General features: G+C 45.0%; 1 protein-coding gene across 1 annotated transcript in view; it reads right to left on the reverse strand.

The window, feature by feature from the left end:
* Positions 1-40: 40 nt before the first annotated feature.
* The window catches only part of LOC133535930 (serine protease HTRA1B-like), a 15,174-nt gene continuing 269 nt past the window's right edge, over positions 41-14,945 (reverse strand). The window contains exons 1-10 of the mRNA XM_061875995.1: positions 14,745-14,945; positions 10,522-10,621; positions 10,330-10,444; positions 9,213-9,302; positions 7,761-7,955; positions 6,205-6,237; positions 6,024-6,138; positions 5,885-5,942; positions 1,434-1,529; positions 41-295 (exon numbers count right to left, since the gene is read on the reverse strand). The exon at positions 14,745-14,945 is cut by the window's right edge and continues 269 nt beyond it. Coding sequence (XP_061731979.1) covers positions 127-295; positions 1,434-1,529; positions 5,885-5,942; positions 6,024-6,138; positions 6,205-6,237; positions 7,761-7,955; positions 9,213-9,302; positions 10,330-10,444; positions 10,522-10,621; positions 14,745-14,945 — 1,172 coding nt within the window. The 3' untranslated portion in view covers positions 41-126. The remainder of the gene's footprint in view (positions 296-1,433; positions 1,530-5,884; positions 5,943-6,023; positions 6,139-6,204; positions 6,238-7,760; positions 7,956-9,212; positions 9,303-10,329; positions 10,445-10,521; positions 10,622-14,744) is intronic.

Here is a 14,945-nt window from a genome sequence, read left to right on the forward strand (position 1 = left end):
ATAAATATTTATGTTGAGACAGAAAAGTCAGTCTGTCAGAAAAAGTTACAAAAATCTTTGTATTTTCCTGTAAGAAAAAGGGTCAAAGGTCAAGCAGGTCACACAGATGTCCAGTCTGGCTGCAGGTCAAGGCTCCGCCTCCTCGGGCAGCACAGTGACCACCACGTCCTCGTTGCCCCGCCTCACCACCGTGCGCAGCGTGGCGTCGCGCTTGATGGCGGCGCTGACGTCGCTGGCCGATGTCACGCGCTCGCCGTTGATGCTGATGATGACATCGCTGTCCTGCAGACCGGCGCTGTGTTGGACATACACACACTCGTGAAAAAGTAACACAAGACATTCTCAATACAAACAACAAAACACATTAAAACCAATAAAACAACACATTAAAAACAATAAAACAAAACATTAAAAAATACAACATATTAAAAACAAGACACATTGAAAACAAAACAACACAAAAGAATACAACAACACATTTAAAACAATACAACACATTAAAAAGAAAACAACACAATAAAACACATTGAAAACAATAAACTAACAGAAAAACCACATTGAAAACAACACAATACAACAATAAAACATATCAAAACAATAAAACACATTGAAAATAATAAAATTACACAATAGAACACATTGAAAACAGAAAACAACACATCTAAACAAGAACACACATTGAAAACAAAACACAATAAAAACAATAAAACACTTTGAAAACAATAAAAAACACAATAAAACACATTGAAAACAATAAAATAACAATAAAACACATTGAAAATAAAATAACACCAAAACAACACATTGAAAAAAATAAAACACATTGAAAACAATAAAATGACAATAAAACACATGAAAAACAATAAAACATATTGAAAACAATAAACTAACACAAAAACACATAGAAAACAACATAATACCACAATAAAACACATTGAAAATAATAAAATAACACAATAGAACACATTGAAAACAATAAAACAACATATCTAAACAATAAAACATATTGAAAACAATAAAACAACACAATAAAACACTTTGAAAACAATAAAATAACAATAAAACACATTGAAAACATTAAAATAACACAAAAACAACAAAACACATTGAAAATTAAGACACATTGAAAACAATAAAACAACACATCAAAACAATAAAACGCATTAAAATAAAATACATTAAAAACAACACAGCACATTAAGATAATAAAAACCATTAAAAACAATCAAACACATTAAACCAACAAAACAACACATCAAAAACAAAAAAATTTGAAAAGACTAAAACAACACATTAAAAAGAGTACAAACAGTTAAAAGATGATAAAAACATTCAACACTTTATGTGTGAATAAAAGACAAGAAGACAACAAAGTAAAGATGTGAGAGTTGAAAAGAGACGAGCGACACTAAAAAGTTGTCACAAGCACTCACGCTTTGGCGGGACTCGAACTCAGGACTTCCAGGATGTAAACACCTGACGTCACGTCTGGGAAGTCTGACTGTCTCGCCTTCAACTCTTTAGCCATCCTGGACACACCATCTTCATCATCATCATCACCATCATCATCATCAGCAGCATACATACACATCACCATCTTCATCATCATCTTCATCATCATCAGCATACATACACACCATCTTCATCATCATCATCTTCATCATCATCAGCATACATACACACCATCTTCATCATCATCAGCATCATCATCAGCATACATACACATCACCATCTTCATCATCATCTTCATCATCATCAGCATACATACACACCATCTTCATCATCATCATCATCATCAGCATACATACACACCATCTTCATCATCATCAGCATCATCATCAGCATACATACACATCACCATCTTCATCATCATCTTCATCATCATCAGCATACATACACACCATCTTCATCATCATCATCTTCATCATCATCAGCATACATACACACCATCTTCATCATCATTAGCATACATACACACCATCTTCATCATCATCTTCATCATCATCTTCATCATCAGCATACATACACACCATCTTCATCATCACCATCTTCATCATCATCAGCATACATACACACCATCTTCATCATCATCATCATCATCTTCATCATCAGCATACATACACACCATCTTCATCATCATCATCTTCATCATCATCAGCATACATACACACCATCTTCATCATCATCATCATCATCATTAGCATACATACACACCATCTTCATCATCATCTTCATCATCAGCATACATACCCACCATCTTCATCATCATCTTCATCATCAGCATACATACACACCATCTTCATCATCACCATCTTCATCATCAGCATACATACACACCATCTTCATAATCATCATCTTCATCATCATCAGCATACATACACACCATCTTCATCATCATTAGCATACATACACACCATCTTCATCATCATCTTCATCATCAGCATACATACACACCATCTTCATCATCATCTTCATCATCAGCATACATACACACCATCTTCATCATCACCATCTTCATCATCAGCATACATACACACCATCTTCATAATCATCATCTTCATCATCATCAGCATACATACACACCATCTTCATCATCATCAGCATACATACACACCATCTTCATCATCATCTTCATCATCAGCATACATACACACCATCTTCATCATCACCATCTTCATCATCAGCATACATACACACCATCTTCATAATCATCATCTTCATCATCATCAGCATACATACACACCATCTTCATCATCATTAGCATACATACACACCATCTTCATCATCATCTTCATCATCAGCATACATACACACCATCTTCATCATCATCTTCATCATCAGCATACATACACACCATCTTCATCATCATCTTCATCATCAGCATACATACACACCATCTTCATCATCACCATCTTCATCATCAGCATACATACACACCATCTTCATAATCATCATCTTCATCATCATCAGCATACATACACACCATCTTCATCATCATTAGCATACATACACACCATCTTCATCATCATCTTCATCATCAGCATACATACACACCATCTTCATCATCATCTTCATCATCAGCATACATACACACCATCTTCATCATCATCTTCATCATCAGCATACATACACACCATCTTCATCACCATCTTCATCATCATCATCATCCATCAACAAGCGTGTCATACCAAAAAGGTAAATGATGTTTATCTACAGTGCCTGACTGTCCCTGCAATGATGTACTTAACTTCACGTGTCCCTGCAATGATGTACTTAACTTCACGTGTGACTTTCACACATTAAACAAACCAAAAAAAATGAAACGGACTCCAAAAAAATTCCACTTACTTAAATATTGAACATCTTAAGGTGCATTTCTAAAAGTCATATGTTGTGTTATTGTTTGTTGCCATCACATAAATAATGACCATTGTGTATTTTTAGTGTTTATACAATAAACTACAGACGTTGACACATGTAAAAAGTAAACAACACCCGGATGACACGACTGTGACTCATCACAATTAAACTCAAGCGTCATCGCCTTCTACTGGTCACATTCAGCACTACAAGTACTTTCACTTCGGTGCCGTTCTTGGCGTGAGTGAGCAGTCTTCTTCTCTTGCTGCGTCACAGCGACACATACTGTCGCCCCCCGCAGGGTGGCGGGAGTACTGCACACATGAGCAACCCTACTTTTGAACGGGTCCATCAACCCTCCTGGGGCCGCCAGTTGAGTATCAGGGTGGGAAAACAACAAGCGAGGCACAGAAATAAAGATACAATAACACTACAATATTAAAAACATACAGCGAAAACATGTCCAATACTACTTTTTCTCCTACGCTTCGAATCCTGCGGCTCATAAAACGGTGCAGTTACGGATGGATTTTTCTTTGCTGAAAGCCATAAGGCAAATTGTTGAAAAAAACAAACACTGAATAGGTGGGGCGGTATAGCTCAGTTGGTAAAGCGGCCGTGCCAGCAACTTGAGGGTTGCAGGTTCGATCCCCGCTTCCATCATCCTAGTCACTGCCGTTGTGTCCTTGGGCAAGACACTTGACCCACCTGCTCCCAGTGCCACCCACACTGCTTTAAATGGAACTTAGATATTGGGTTTCACTTTGTAAAGCGCTTTGAGTCACTAGAGAAAAAGCGCTATATAAATATAATTCACTTCACTTGTTGTTTTCGCTGTGGCGCCATCTTTTTGATGCTTTGCCCTTCTGTTCAGACTGAGTTCTGAACCGGAAGTAGAAGGGCCATTCTGTGTTCTAGCTAGGGTTTCTATGGATTCATTCTTCATCACTCCAAGCAACGTTTGCATGTTTTATAATATAACTAAAATAATTTTTACCTACTAAATGTGTGATGTCTGTCACGCATATTTATACCTGCAATTGTGATGTCATCAAGCTAGCGTTGTTAGCATTAGCTAAAAAAAAGCAAATACAACGAGACAGTGTTTTTTTTGTTTGAACTATAGCACCATCTTATGGACGAATTCGCTCAATGCAGGTGCTGCAGTGTCCTTCCATTGACTGCTTTAGTAGAGTGTTGTTCACTCCTCTAGCCGTCCATAGCGTTTCTCCCCGTATAGATTCTTCATTTGTCATTTCAAGCAACGTTTGTGAGTTTTACAATATAAAACAATTCTTACTCACTATGGCGTCCCATGTGTGATGTCTGTAGGAGTGTTTTCATGCACGTTAGCACCTGCTATCACAATGTCATCAAGCTGGCGTCGTTAGCATTAGCCAATATGCTAACACATTTACAGGTGTCAGTGTTTGTATTATTGACTTACAAACACATTATTTTTGTATTGTTTCACTTTTAAAAATTCCTCAGTAAATTCACCAAAACTCGCAGGCCCATGTTCGTGAGTTCTGTTTTGTTTAATCGGCCGTTTTACTGCCTTTTTACAGACACCGTTTTGAAACAATTAAGGTATGTAAATAAATATTTATTTGTAAACAACAACGTAATATCTGCGACGGGGGGAACTTTCAAAATAAAAGTTCAGTTAGCAGGTAAGAAACCGCCGTCAGACCTCAAGAATGTTGCATTTCAACATGTGTTGTGGAGGTTTCCTACAGCCACGCAGTGACCGGTGCGTGTGTGCGTGTGGATGTGTGTGTGTGTGTGTGTGTGTGTGTGTGTGTGTGTGCGTGTGAGTGTGTGCGTGTGAGTGTGTGCGTGTGTGTGTGAGTGTGTGTGTGTGTGTGAGTGTGTGCGTGTGAGTGTGTGCGTGTGAGTGTGTGCGTGTGAGTGTGTGCGTGTGAGTGTGTGCGTGTGAGTGTGTGTGTGTGTGAGTGTGTGCGTGTGAGTGTGTGCGTGTGAGTGTGTGCGTGTGAGTGTGTGTGTGTGAGTGTGTGTGTGTGAGTGTGTGCGTGTGAGTGTGTGCGTGTGCGAGTGTGTGCGTGTGAGTGTGTGCGTGTGAGTGTGTGTGTGTGAGTGTGTGTGTGTGTGAGTGTGTGCGTGTGAGTGTGTGTGTGTGTGAGTGTGTGCGTGTGTGTGTGAGTGTGTGCGTGTGAGTGTGTGTGTGTGTGAGTGTGTGCGTGTGAGTGTGTGCGTGTGAGTGTGTGCGTGTGAGTGTGTGTGTGTGAGTGTGTGTGAGTGTGTGCGTGTGAGTGTGTGCGTGTGAGTGTGTGTGTGTGAGTGTGTGTGTGTGTGAGTGTGTGCGTGTGAGTGTGTGTGAGTGTGTGCGTGTGAGTGTGTGTGTGTGAGTGTGTGTGTGTGAGTGTGTGCGTGTGAGTGTGTGCGTGTGAGTGTGTGTGTGTGAGTGTGTGTGTGTGAGTGTGTGTGTGTGAGTGTGTGTGTGTGAGTGTGTGCGTGTGAGTGTGTGTGTGTGTGTGTGTGTGTGTGTGTGTGTGGGACTCACGCGGGTGTGAGGCTCATCATCCTGATGCCGATGTACTTCTTCCTGCTGACGCCACTTCCTGCTCACAACACAAACGCTGTGGGCAACACAAACGTGCAACACCCCCCCTCACCCCCCCCCGGGTGGCGCCCGCACTAACCTTTGATCTGTCGGTCGTGCGACTCGGCCAGGAAGTGTCGGATCTTGTCTGAGGGGATGGCGAAGGAGATTCCTGCCGTCACCTTCAGGGTGTTGATGCCGATGACTTCCCCGTCCTGCGGGGGTGACACCGGCACGTGAAGAACAGTCGGTGTTGAGGCTCAAACACGCAGGACACTCACCAAGTTGACCAGTGGACCGCCTGAGTTGCCGTACTGTGGGAACATGAAGGACACAGTCAGACTCACAACATGAAACATACAGTCAGACTCACAACATGAAACATACAGTCAGACTCAGAAGATCAGAGTTAGTTCGAACAACCTGAACATGTTGACTCTCACCTGATTCTGGCTGTGACTACAATGATACTGACATTCACTATGGCAACACTACCATTCACCATGGCAACACTACCATTCACCATGGCAACACTACCATTCACCTTGGCAACACTATCAGTCACCTTGGCAACACTACCATTCACCATGGCAACACTATCAGTCACCATGGCAACACTACTATTCACCATGGCAACACTACCATTCACCATGGCAACACTACCATTCACCATGGCAACACTACCATTCACCATGGCAACACTACCATTCACCATGGCAACACTACCATTCACCATGGCAACACTACCATTCACCATGGCAACACTACCATTCACCATGGCAACACTACCATTCAACATGGCAACACTACCATTCACCATGGCAACACTACCATTCACCATGGCAACACTACCATTCACCATGGCAACACTACCATTCACCATGGCAACACTACCATTCACCATGGCAACACTACCATTCACCTTGGCAACACTATCAGTCACCTTGGCAACACTACCATTCACCATGGCAACACTACCATTCACCATGGCAACACTATCAGTCACCTTGGCAACACTACCATTCACCATGGCAACACTACCATTCACCATGGCAACACTACCATTCACCATGGCAACACTATCAGTCACCTTGGCAACACTACCATTCACCATGGCAACACTACCATTCACCATGGCAACACTACCATTCACCATGGCAACACTACCATTCACCATGGCAACACTACCATTCACCATGGCAACACTACCATTCACCATGGCAACACTACCATTCAACATGGCAACACTACCATTCACCATGGCAACACTACCATTCACCATGGCAACACTACCATTCACCATGGCAACACTACCATTCACCTTGGCAACACTATCAGTCACCTTGGCAACACTACCATTCACCATGGCAACACTACCATTCACCATGGCAACACTACCATTCACCATGGCAACACTACCATTCACCTTGGCAACACTATCAGTCACCTTGGCAACACTACCATTCACCATGGCAACACTACCATTCACCATGGCAACACTACCATTCACCATGGCAACACTATCAGTCACCTTGGCAACACTACCATTCACCATGGCAACACTACCATTCACCATGGCAACACTACCATTCACCATGGCAACACTACCATTCACCATGGCAACACTACCATTCACCATGGCAACACTACCATTCACCATGGCAACACTATCAGTCACCATGGCAACACTACCATTCACCATGGCAACACTACCATTCACCTTGGCAACACTACCATTCACCATGGCAACACTACCATTCACCATGGCAACACTACCATTCACCATGGCAACTGACAGCCCAAGCCTTCCTGAGCAGAAACAAGAGGTCAGGCTCACGTTGATGATGGCGTCCGTCTGGATGTAGTCCATGTCCGAGTTGCGGAGGCCCAGTTCCTTGCCCCCCCGCTGGGTGGTGCTGACGATGCCAGTAGTCACGGTGTTCTGGAGGGAGAAGGGACTCCCGATGGCCACCACAAACTCACCAGGCCGGAGGTCCCCCGAGCGGCCGAGCATAAGAACCGGCAGTTTGACCTGAGACGACGACAGGAAGACCAGCTTTTAGCACGCTAGTTAGCTCACTTGCACTCACTGACGTCTTGGCCAAGTCATTGCAATAAAGATGGTAGAGCAGCATGACAGTAGACATAAAGATGGTAGAGCAGCATGACAGTAGACATAAAGATGGTAGAGCAGCATGACAGTAGACATAAAGATGGTAGAGCAGCATGACAGTAGACATAAAGATGGTAGAGCAGCATGACAGTAGACATAAAGATGGTAGAGCAGCATGACAGTAGACATAAAGATGGTAGAGCAGCATGACAGTAGACATAAAGATGGTAGAGCAGCATGACAGTAGACATAAAGATGGTAGAGCAGCATGACAGTAGACATAAAGATGGTAGAGCAGCATGACAGTAGACATAAAGATGGTAGAGCAGCATGACAGTAGACATAAAGATGGTAGAGCAGCATGACCGTAGACATAAAGATGGTAGAGCAGCATGACAGTAGACATAAAGATGGTAGAGCAGCATGACAGTAGACATAAAGATGGTAGAGCAGCATGACAGTAGACATAAAGATGGTAGAGCAGCATGACAGTAGACATAAAGATGGTAGAGCAGCATGACAGTAGACATAAAGATGGTAGAGCAGCATGACAGTAGACATAAAGATGGTAGAGCAGCATGACCGTAGACATAAAGATGGTAGAGCAGCATGACAGTAGACATAAAGATGGTAGAGCAGCATGACAGTAGACATAAAGATGGTAGAGCAGCATGACAGTAGACATAAAGATGGTAGAGCAGCATGACAGTAGACATAAAGATGGTAGAGCAGCATGACAGTAGACATAAAGATGGTAGAGCAGCATGACAGTAGACATAAAGATGGTAGAGCAGCATGACAGTAGACATAAAGATGGTAGAGCAGCATGACAGTAGACATAAAGATGGTAGAGCAGCATGACAGTAGACATAAAGATGGTAGAGCAGCATGACAGTAGACATAAAGATGGTAGAGCAGCATGACAGTAGACATAAAGATGGTAGAGCAGCATGACAGTAGACATAAAGATGGTAGAGCAGCATGACAGTAGACATAAAGATGGTAGAGCAGCATGACAGTAGACATAAAGATGGTAGAGCAGCATGACAGTAGACATAAAGATGGTAGAGCAGCATGACAGTAGACATAAAGATGGTAGAGCAGCATGACAGTAGACATAAAGATGGTAGAGCAGCATGACAGTAGACATAAAGATGGTAGAGCAGCATGACTCACAGCAGAGGTGATCTTGATCAGAGCGATGTCGGCCTTCTCGTCCACGTCTTGAATCTTGGCATCAAACGTGGCGCCGCTCTTCAGCTCCACCTGCAGGCCACACGTGTTACTGTCACATGACCAGGTCAGATGTGTCAGTGTCACATGACCAGGTCAGATGTGTCAGTGTCACATGACCAGGTCAGATGTGTCAGTGTCACATGACCAGGTCAGATGTGTCAGTGTCACATGACCAGGTCAGATGTGTCAGTGTCACATGACCAGGTCAGATGTGTCAGTGTCACATGACCAGGTCAGATGTGTCAGTGTCACATGACCAGGTCAGAGGTGTCAGTGTCACATGACCAGGTCAGATGTGTCAGTGTCACATGACCAGGTCAGATGTGTCAGTGTCACATGACCAGGTCAGATGTGTCAGTGTCACATGACCAGGTCAGATGTGTCACATGACCAGGTCAGATGTGTCAGTGTCACATGACCAGGTCAGATGTGTCAGTGTCACATGACCAGGTCAGATGTGTCAGTGTCACATGACCAGGTCAGATGTGTCACATGACCAGGTCAGACGTGTCAGTGTCACATGACCAGGTCAGACGTGTCAGTGTCACATGACCAGGTCAGATGTGTCACATGACCAGGTCAGATGTGTCAGTGTCACATGACCAGGTCAGATGTGTCAGTGTCACATGACCAGGTCAGATGTGTCACATGACCAGGTCAGATGTGTCAGTGTCACATGACCAGGTCAGATGTGTCACATGACCAGGTCAGATGTGTCAGTGTCACATGACCAGGTCAGATGTGTCAGTGTCACATGACCAGGTCAGATGTGTCAGTGTCACATGACCAGGTCAGATGTGTCACATGACCAGGTCAGATGTGTCAGTGTCACATGACCAGGTCAGATGTGTCACATGACCAGGTCAGATGTGTCAGTGTCACATGACCAGGTCAGACGTGTCAGTGTCACATGACCAGGTCAGATGTGTCACATGACCAGGTCAGACGTGTCACATGACCAGGTCAGATGTGTCACATGACCAGGTCAGACGTGTCACATGACCAGGTCAGATGTGTCACATGACCAGTTCCTCTCCTCCCATTGGTCGCCACCTACTTTGATGCGATGCTTATTGGCCACCACGTGGGCGTTGGTGACAATAAGCCCCTCCTCCGACACCAAGAAGCCGGAGCCGCTGGCCATGGCCACCTCCCTCCTGGAGTAGATCATCCTGCAGGTGGAGAGTGCAGGTGAGTGCAGGTGAGTGCAGGTGAGTGCAGGTGGGCGGAGTCACAGCTGCCCTCGTACTTGCGGTAAACTTCTATGTGAACCACGGCAGGAGCGATCTTCTCCACCACGTCAGCGATGAAGTTGTACTTGAAGCGAAGACTGTCGGCGTGCTGCCGGCCTGAGGGGCGGAGTCACACACTTGTCAATCAAACATCGCTAGCTGCATACTGAGCTAGCCGCTAACTGAACTAGCTGCTAAATAAGTTTGCCGTAATCTGAGTTAGCCGCTAACTGAGCTTGTCGCTAACTGATCCAGCCACTAACTACACTAGCCGTTAACTGAGCCTGTGGCTAACTGAGCTAGCTGTGACCTTAGACAGCCTCTAATTACACATGCCGCTAACCATGCTAGTTGCTAATTGAGCTAGCAGATGACTTAGCCAGTCCCTAACTGAGATAGCCACTAACTAGGCTAACCGCTGACTACACTAGCCGACAACTGAGCCTATGGCTAACTGAGCTAACTGCTAATTATGTTACACGCTAACTGAGCTTACCACTAACTGTGCTCGCCAGTAACTGAGGTAGCTGCTAACTATGTTAGCTGTCAACCGGCTAGCCGTAAACTGAGCTTGCTGCTAAATGAGGTAGCCGCCAACCATGTTCGCCACAAACTGAGCTAAGCGCTACCTGAGCTATTTGCCAACTACGTTAGCTGGTACTTCAACTAGTCGCTAACTGAACTAGCCACTAACTGGGCTTGCTGTTTTCTGAGCTAGCCGTTAACCACGCTAGCTGCTTACTGAGCTTGCCGCTAACTGAACTAGCCGCTAACTGCACTACACGTTAACTAAGCTAGCCGCTAGCTAAGCTAACTGCACTACACATTACCTAAGCTCGCTGCTAAGCTAACCGCTAACAGAGGTAGCCGCTAACTAAGCGAGCCTCTGACTGAGCTAGAGCCTAACTAAGTTAGTCTCTAACTGAGCTAGCAGATAACTAAGCTAACTGCTAACTAAAGTAGCCGATAACTGAGCGAGCCTCTGACTGTGCTAGTCTCTAACTAAGTTAGTCTGTAACTATGTTAGTAACTAACTGAGCAAGCTGCTGACTGAGCTAGCTGCTAACTGAGCTAGCTTCTAACTGAACAAGGTGCTAACTGAGCTAGCTGCTAACTGAGCAAGGTGCTAACTGAGCTAGCTTCTAACTGAGCAAGCTGTTAACTGGGCAAGGTGCTAACTGAGCTAGCTGCTAACTGAGCAAGGTGCTAACTGAGTAAGGTGCTAACTGACCTAGCTGCTAACTGAGCAAGGTGCTATGTGAGCTAGCTGCTAACTGAGCTAGCTGCTAACTGAGCAAGGTGCTAACTGAGCTAGCTGCTAACTGAGCAAGGTGGTAAGTGAGCTAGCTGCTAACTGAGCAAGGTGCTAACTGAGTAAGTTGCTAACTGAGCTAGCTGCTAACTGAGCAAGGTGTTAACTGAGCTAGCTTCTAACTGAGCAAGCTGTTAACTGAGTAAGGTGCTAACTGAGCTAGCTGCTAACTGAGCAAGGTGCTAACTGAGTAAGGTGATAACTGACCTAGCTGCTAACTGAGCAAGGTGATATGTGAGCTAGCTGCTAACTGAGCTAGCTGCTAACTGAGCAAGGTGCTAACTGAGTAAGGTGCTAACTGAGCTAGCTGCTAACTGAGCAAGGTGGTAAGTGAGCTAGCTGCCAACTGAGCAAGGTGCTAACTGAGTAAGTTGCTAACTGAGCTAGCTGCTAACTGAGCAAGGTGTTAAGTGAGCTAGCTGCTAACTGAGCAAGGTGCTAACTGAGTAAGGTGCTAACTGAGTAAGGTGCTAACTGAGCTAGGTGCTAAGTGAGCAAGGTGCTAAGTGAGCAAGGTGCTAAGTGAGCAAGGTGCTAAGTGAGCAAGGTGCTAAGTGAGCAAGGTACTATGTGAGCTAGGTGCTAAGTGAGGTGGATGTGAGTGAGTTTGAGTCCAGATGTGCGTGAGTCACAGGCCGTGTCCTGAGTTGAATGTTGTTCCATAACTCCAGCTGTGCTGGCAGAAGTCATGTGTGGCCCCGCCCATCAGACCCAGGAGGGAAGCAGCAGTTCCAACATATGTGTGGCCCCGCCCATCAGACCCAGGAGGGAAGCAGCAGTTCCAACATATGTGTGGCCCCGCCCATCAGACCCAGGAGGGAAGCAGCAGTTCCAACATATGTGTGGCCCCGCCCATCAGACCCAGGAGGGAAGCAGCAGTTCCAACATATGTGTGGCCCCGCCCATCAGACCCAGGAGGGAAGCAGCAGTTCCAACATGGAGAGCAGACAACAAACAGGACAGGTGTCCTCATGCAACTTGGGGCCTCCAGCAGGTAAATAAGAGATGACATCATCATGTTGTGTGCGGTCAACAATGAGACGTGTGTGTGCTTATCTGATCCCGCTTAGTCTGGACCCGTCTGGACCGGGAAGATTCCTGAGTCACTGTGCCATGTTTGTTGTCACGGCAACCAAGCCTGTCTGCACAGGAAAACATTTCATCCACAAAATCCTGCTTGAATAACATCTGAGCCACAGCTGGCACACTCGCTGCACTACACCCAGGCTGGGGGCTAGAATACTTATTATATAGTCAGTCACCTGAAAGAAATACTATAGTCAGTCAACTAAAATAAATATTATAGTCAGTCAACTAAAATAAATACTATAGTCAGTCACGTAAAATAAATACTATAGTCAGTCACCTAAAATAAATACTATAGTCAGTCACGTAAAATAAATACTATAGTAGGTCACATACACAAAGTGTGCCAGTCAGAACTGCTATGCTATGCTAGCTAACGCTAGCCAGTGCTGGATGACCTCAGACCCAAGAAACAGGTGAGTGGGATGGACACCTGTTGTAACCAAAACAACACACCTGTTGTAATCGCGACAACACACCTGTTGTAACCGTGACAACGCACCTGTTGTAACCAAAACAACACACCTGTTGTAACCGCGACAACACACCTGTTGTAATCGCGACAACACACCTGTTGCAACCAAGACAATGCACATGTTGTAACCATGACAACTCACCTCTTGTAACCATCAAAACACACCTGTTGCAACCATGACAACACACCTGTTGTAACAAGACAACAAACCTGTTGCAACCAAGGCAACGCACCTGTTGTAACCAAGACAATCCACTTATTGTAACCATGACAACACTAATGTAAACATAACAACGCACCAGCTGTAACCATGACAATCCACCTGTTGTAACCATGACAACACTCATGTTGCAACCAAGACAACACACCTCTCGTAACCATGACAACACACCTGTTGCAACCAAGACAACACACCCGTTGCAACCAAGACAACGCACCTGCTGTAACCATGACAATCCACTTATTGTAACCATGACAACACTAATGTAAACAGAACAACGTACCAGTTGTAACCATGACAATCCACCTGTTGTAACCATGACAACACTCCTGTTGTAACCATAACAACACACCTGTTGTAACAAAAACAACTCACCTGCCGTAACCATAACAACTCACCTGTTGTAACCAAACCAACACACCTGTTGCAACCAAGACAACACACCTGTAGCAACCAAGACAACGCACCTGTTGTAACCATGACAACCCACTTATTGTAACCATGACAACACAAATGTAAACATAAGAACGCACCAGTTGTAACCATGACAATCCACCTGTTGTAACCATGACAACACTAATGTAAACATAAGAACACACCAGTTGTAACCATGACAACACACCTGTTGTAACCATGACAACACTCCTGTTGTAACCATGACAACAAACCTGTTGCAACCATGACAACACATAACCACGTCAACACACCTGTTGCAACCATGACAACACACCTCTCGTAACCACGTCAACACACCTGTTGCAACCATGACAACACACCTGTTGTAACCATGACAACACACCTCTCGCAACCACGTCAACACACCTGTTGCAACCATGACAACACACCTGTTGTAACCATGACAACACACCTCTCGGAACCACGTCAACACACCTGTTGCAACCATGACAACACACCTGTCGTAACCGTGACAACACACCTGTTGTAACCATGACAACACTCCTGTTGTAACCATGACAACAAACCTGTTGCAACCATGACAACACACCTGTTGTAACCATGACAACACACCTCTCGTAACCACGTCAACACACCTGTTGCAACCATGACAACACACCTGTCGTAACCGTGACAACCCAGCCATCATTGCCCTAAAGGTCAAAGGTTTTGCGCACGTGCACGCGCTCACCTTCGCCGCACGCGCCTCGCTGGATGAAGATGATGGGCGGAAGCTGGGCGTCGGTGGCGCGCCTGCTCACGCGCCTCAGCTGGCAGATGTCCGCGTACGTGACGCCGTCGCTGCCGCACACCTGTTCGCGGCTGGCGCAGGCGCACACGCCGGCCGTGCCCCTCCTCCTGACGGTGGCGGTCACCTCCACGCCGTCGCTCA

This window comes from Nerophis ophidion, linkage group LG17, assembly GCF_033978795.1.
Source record: "Nerophis ophidion isolate RoL-2023_Sa linkage group LG17, RoL_Noph_v1.0, whole genome shotgun sequence".
Lineage (NCBI taxonomy): Eukaryota > Metazoa > Chordata > Actinopteri > Syngnathiformes > Syngnathidae > Nerophis > Nerophis ophidion.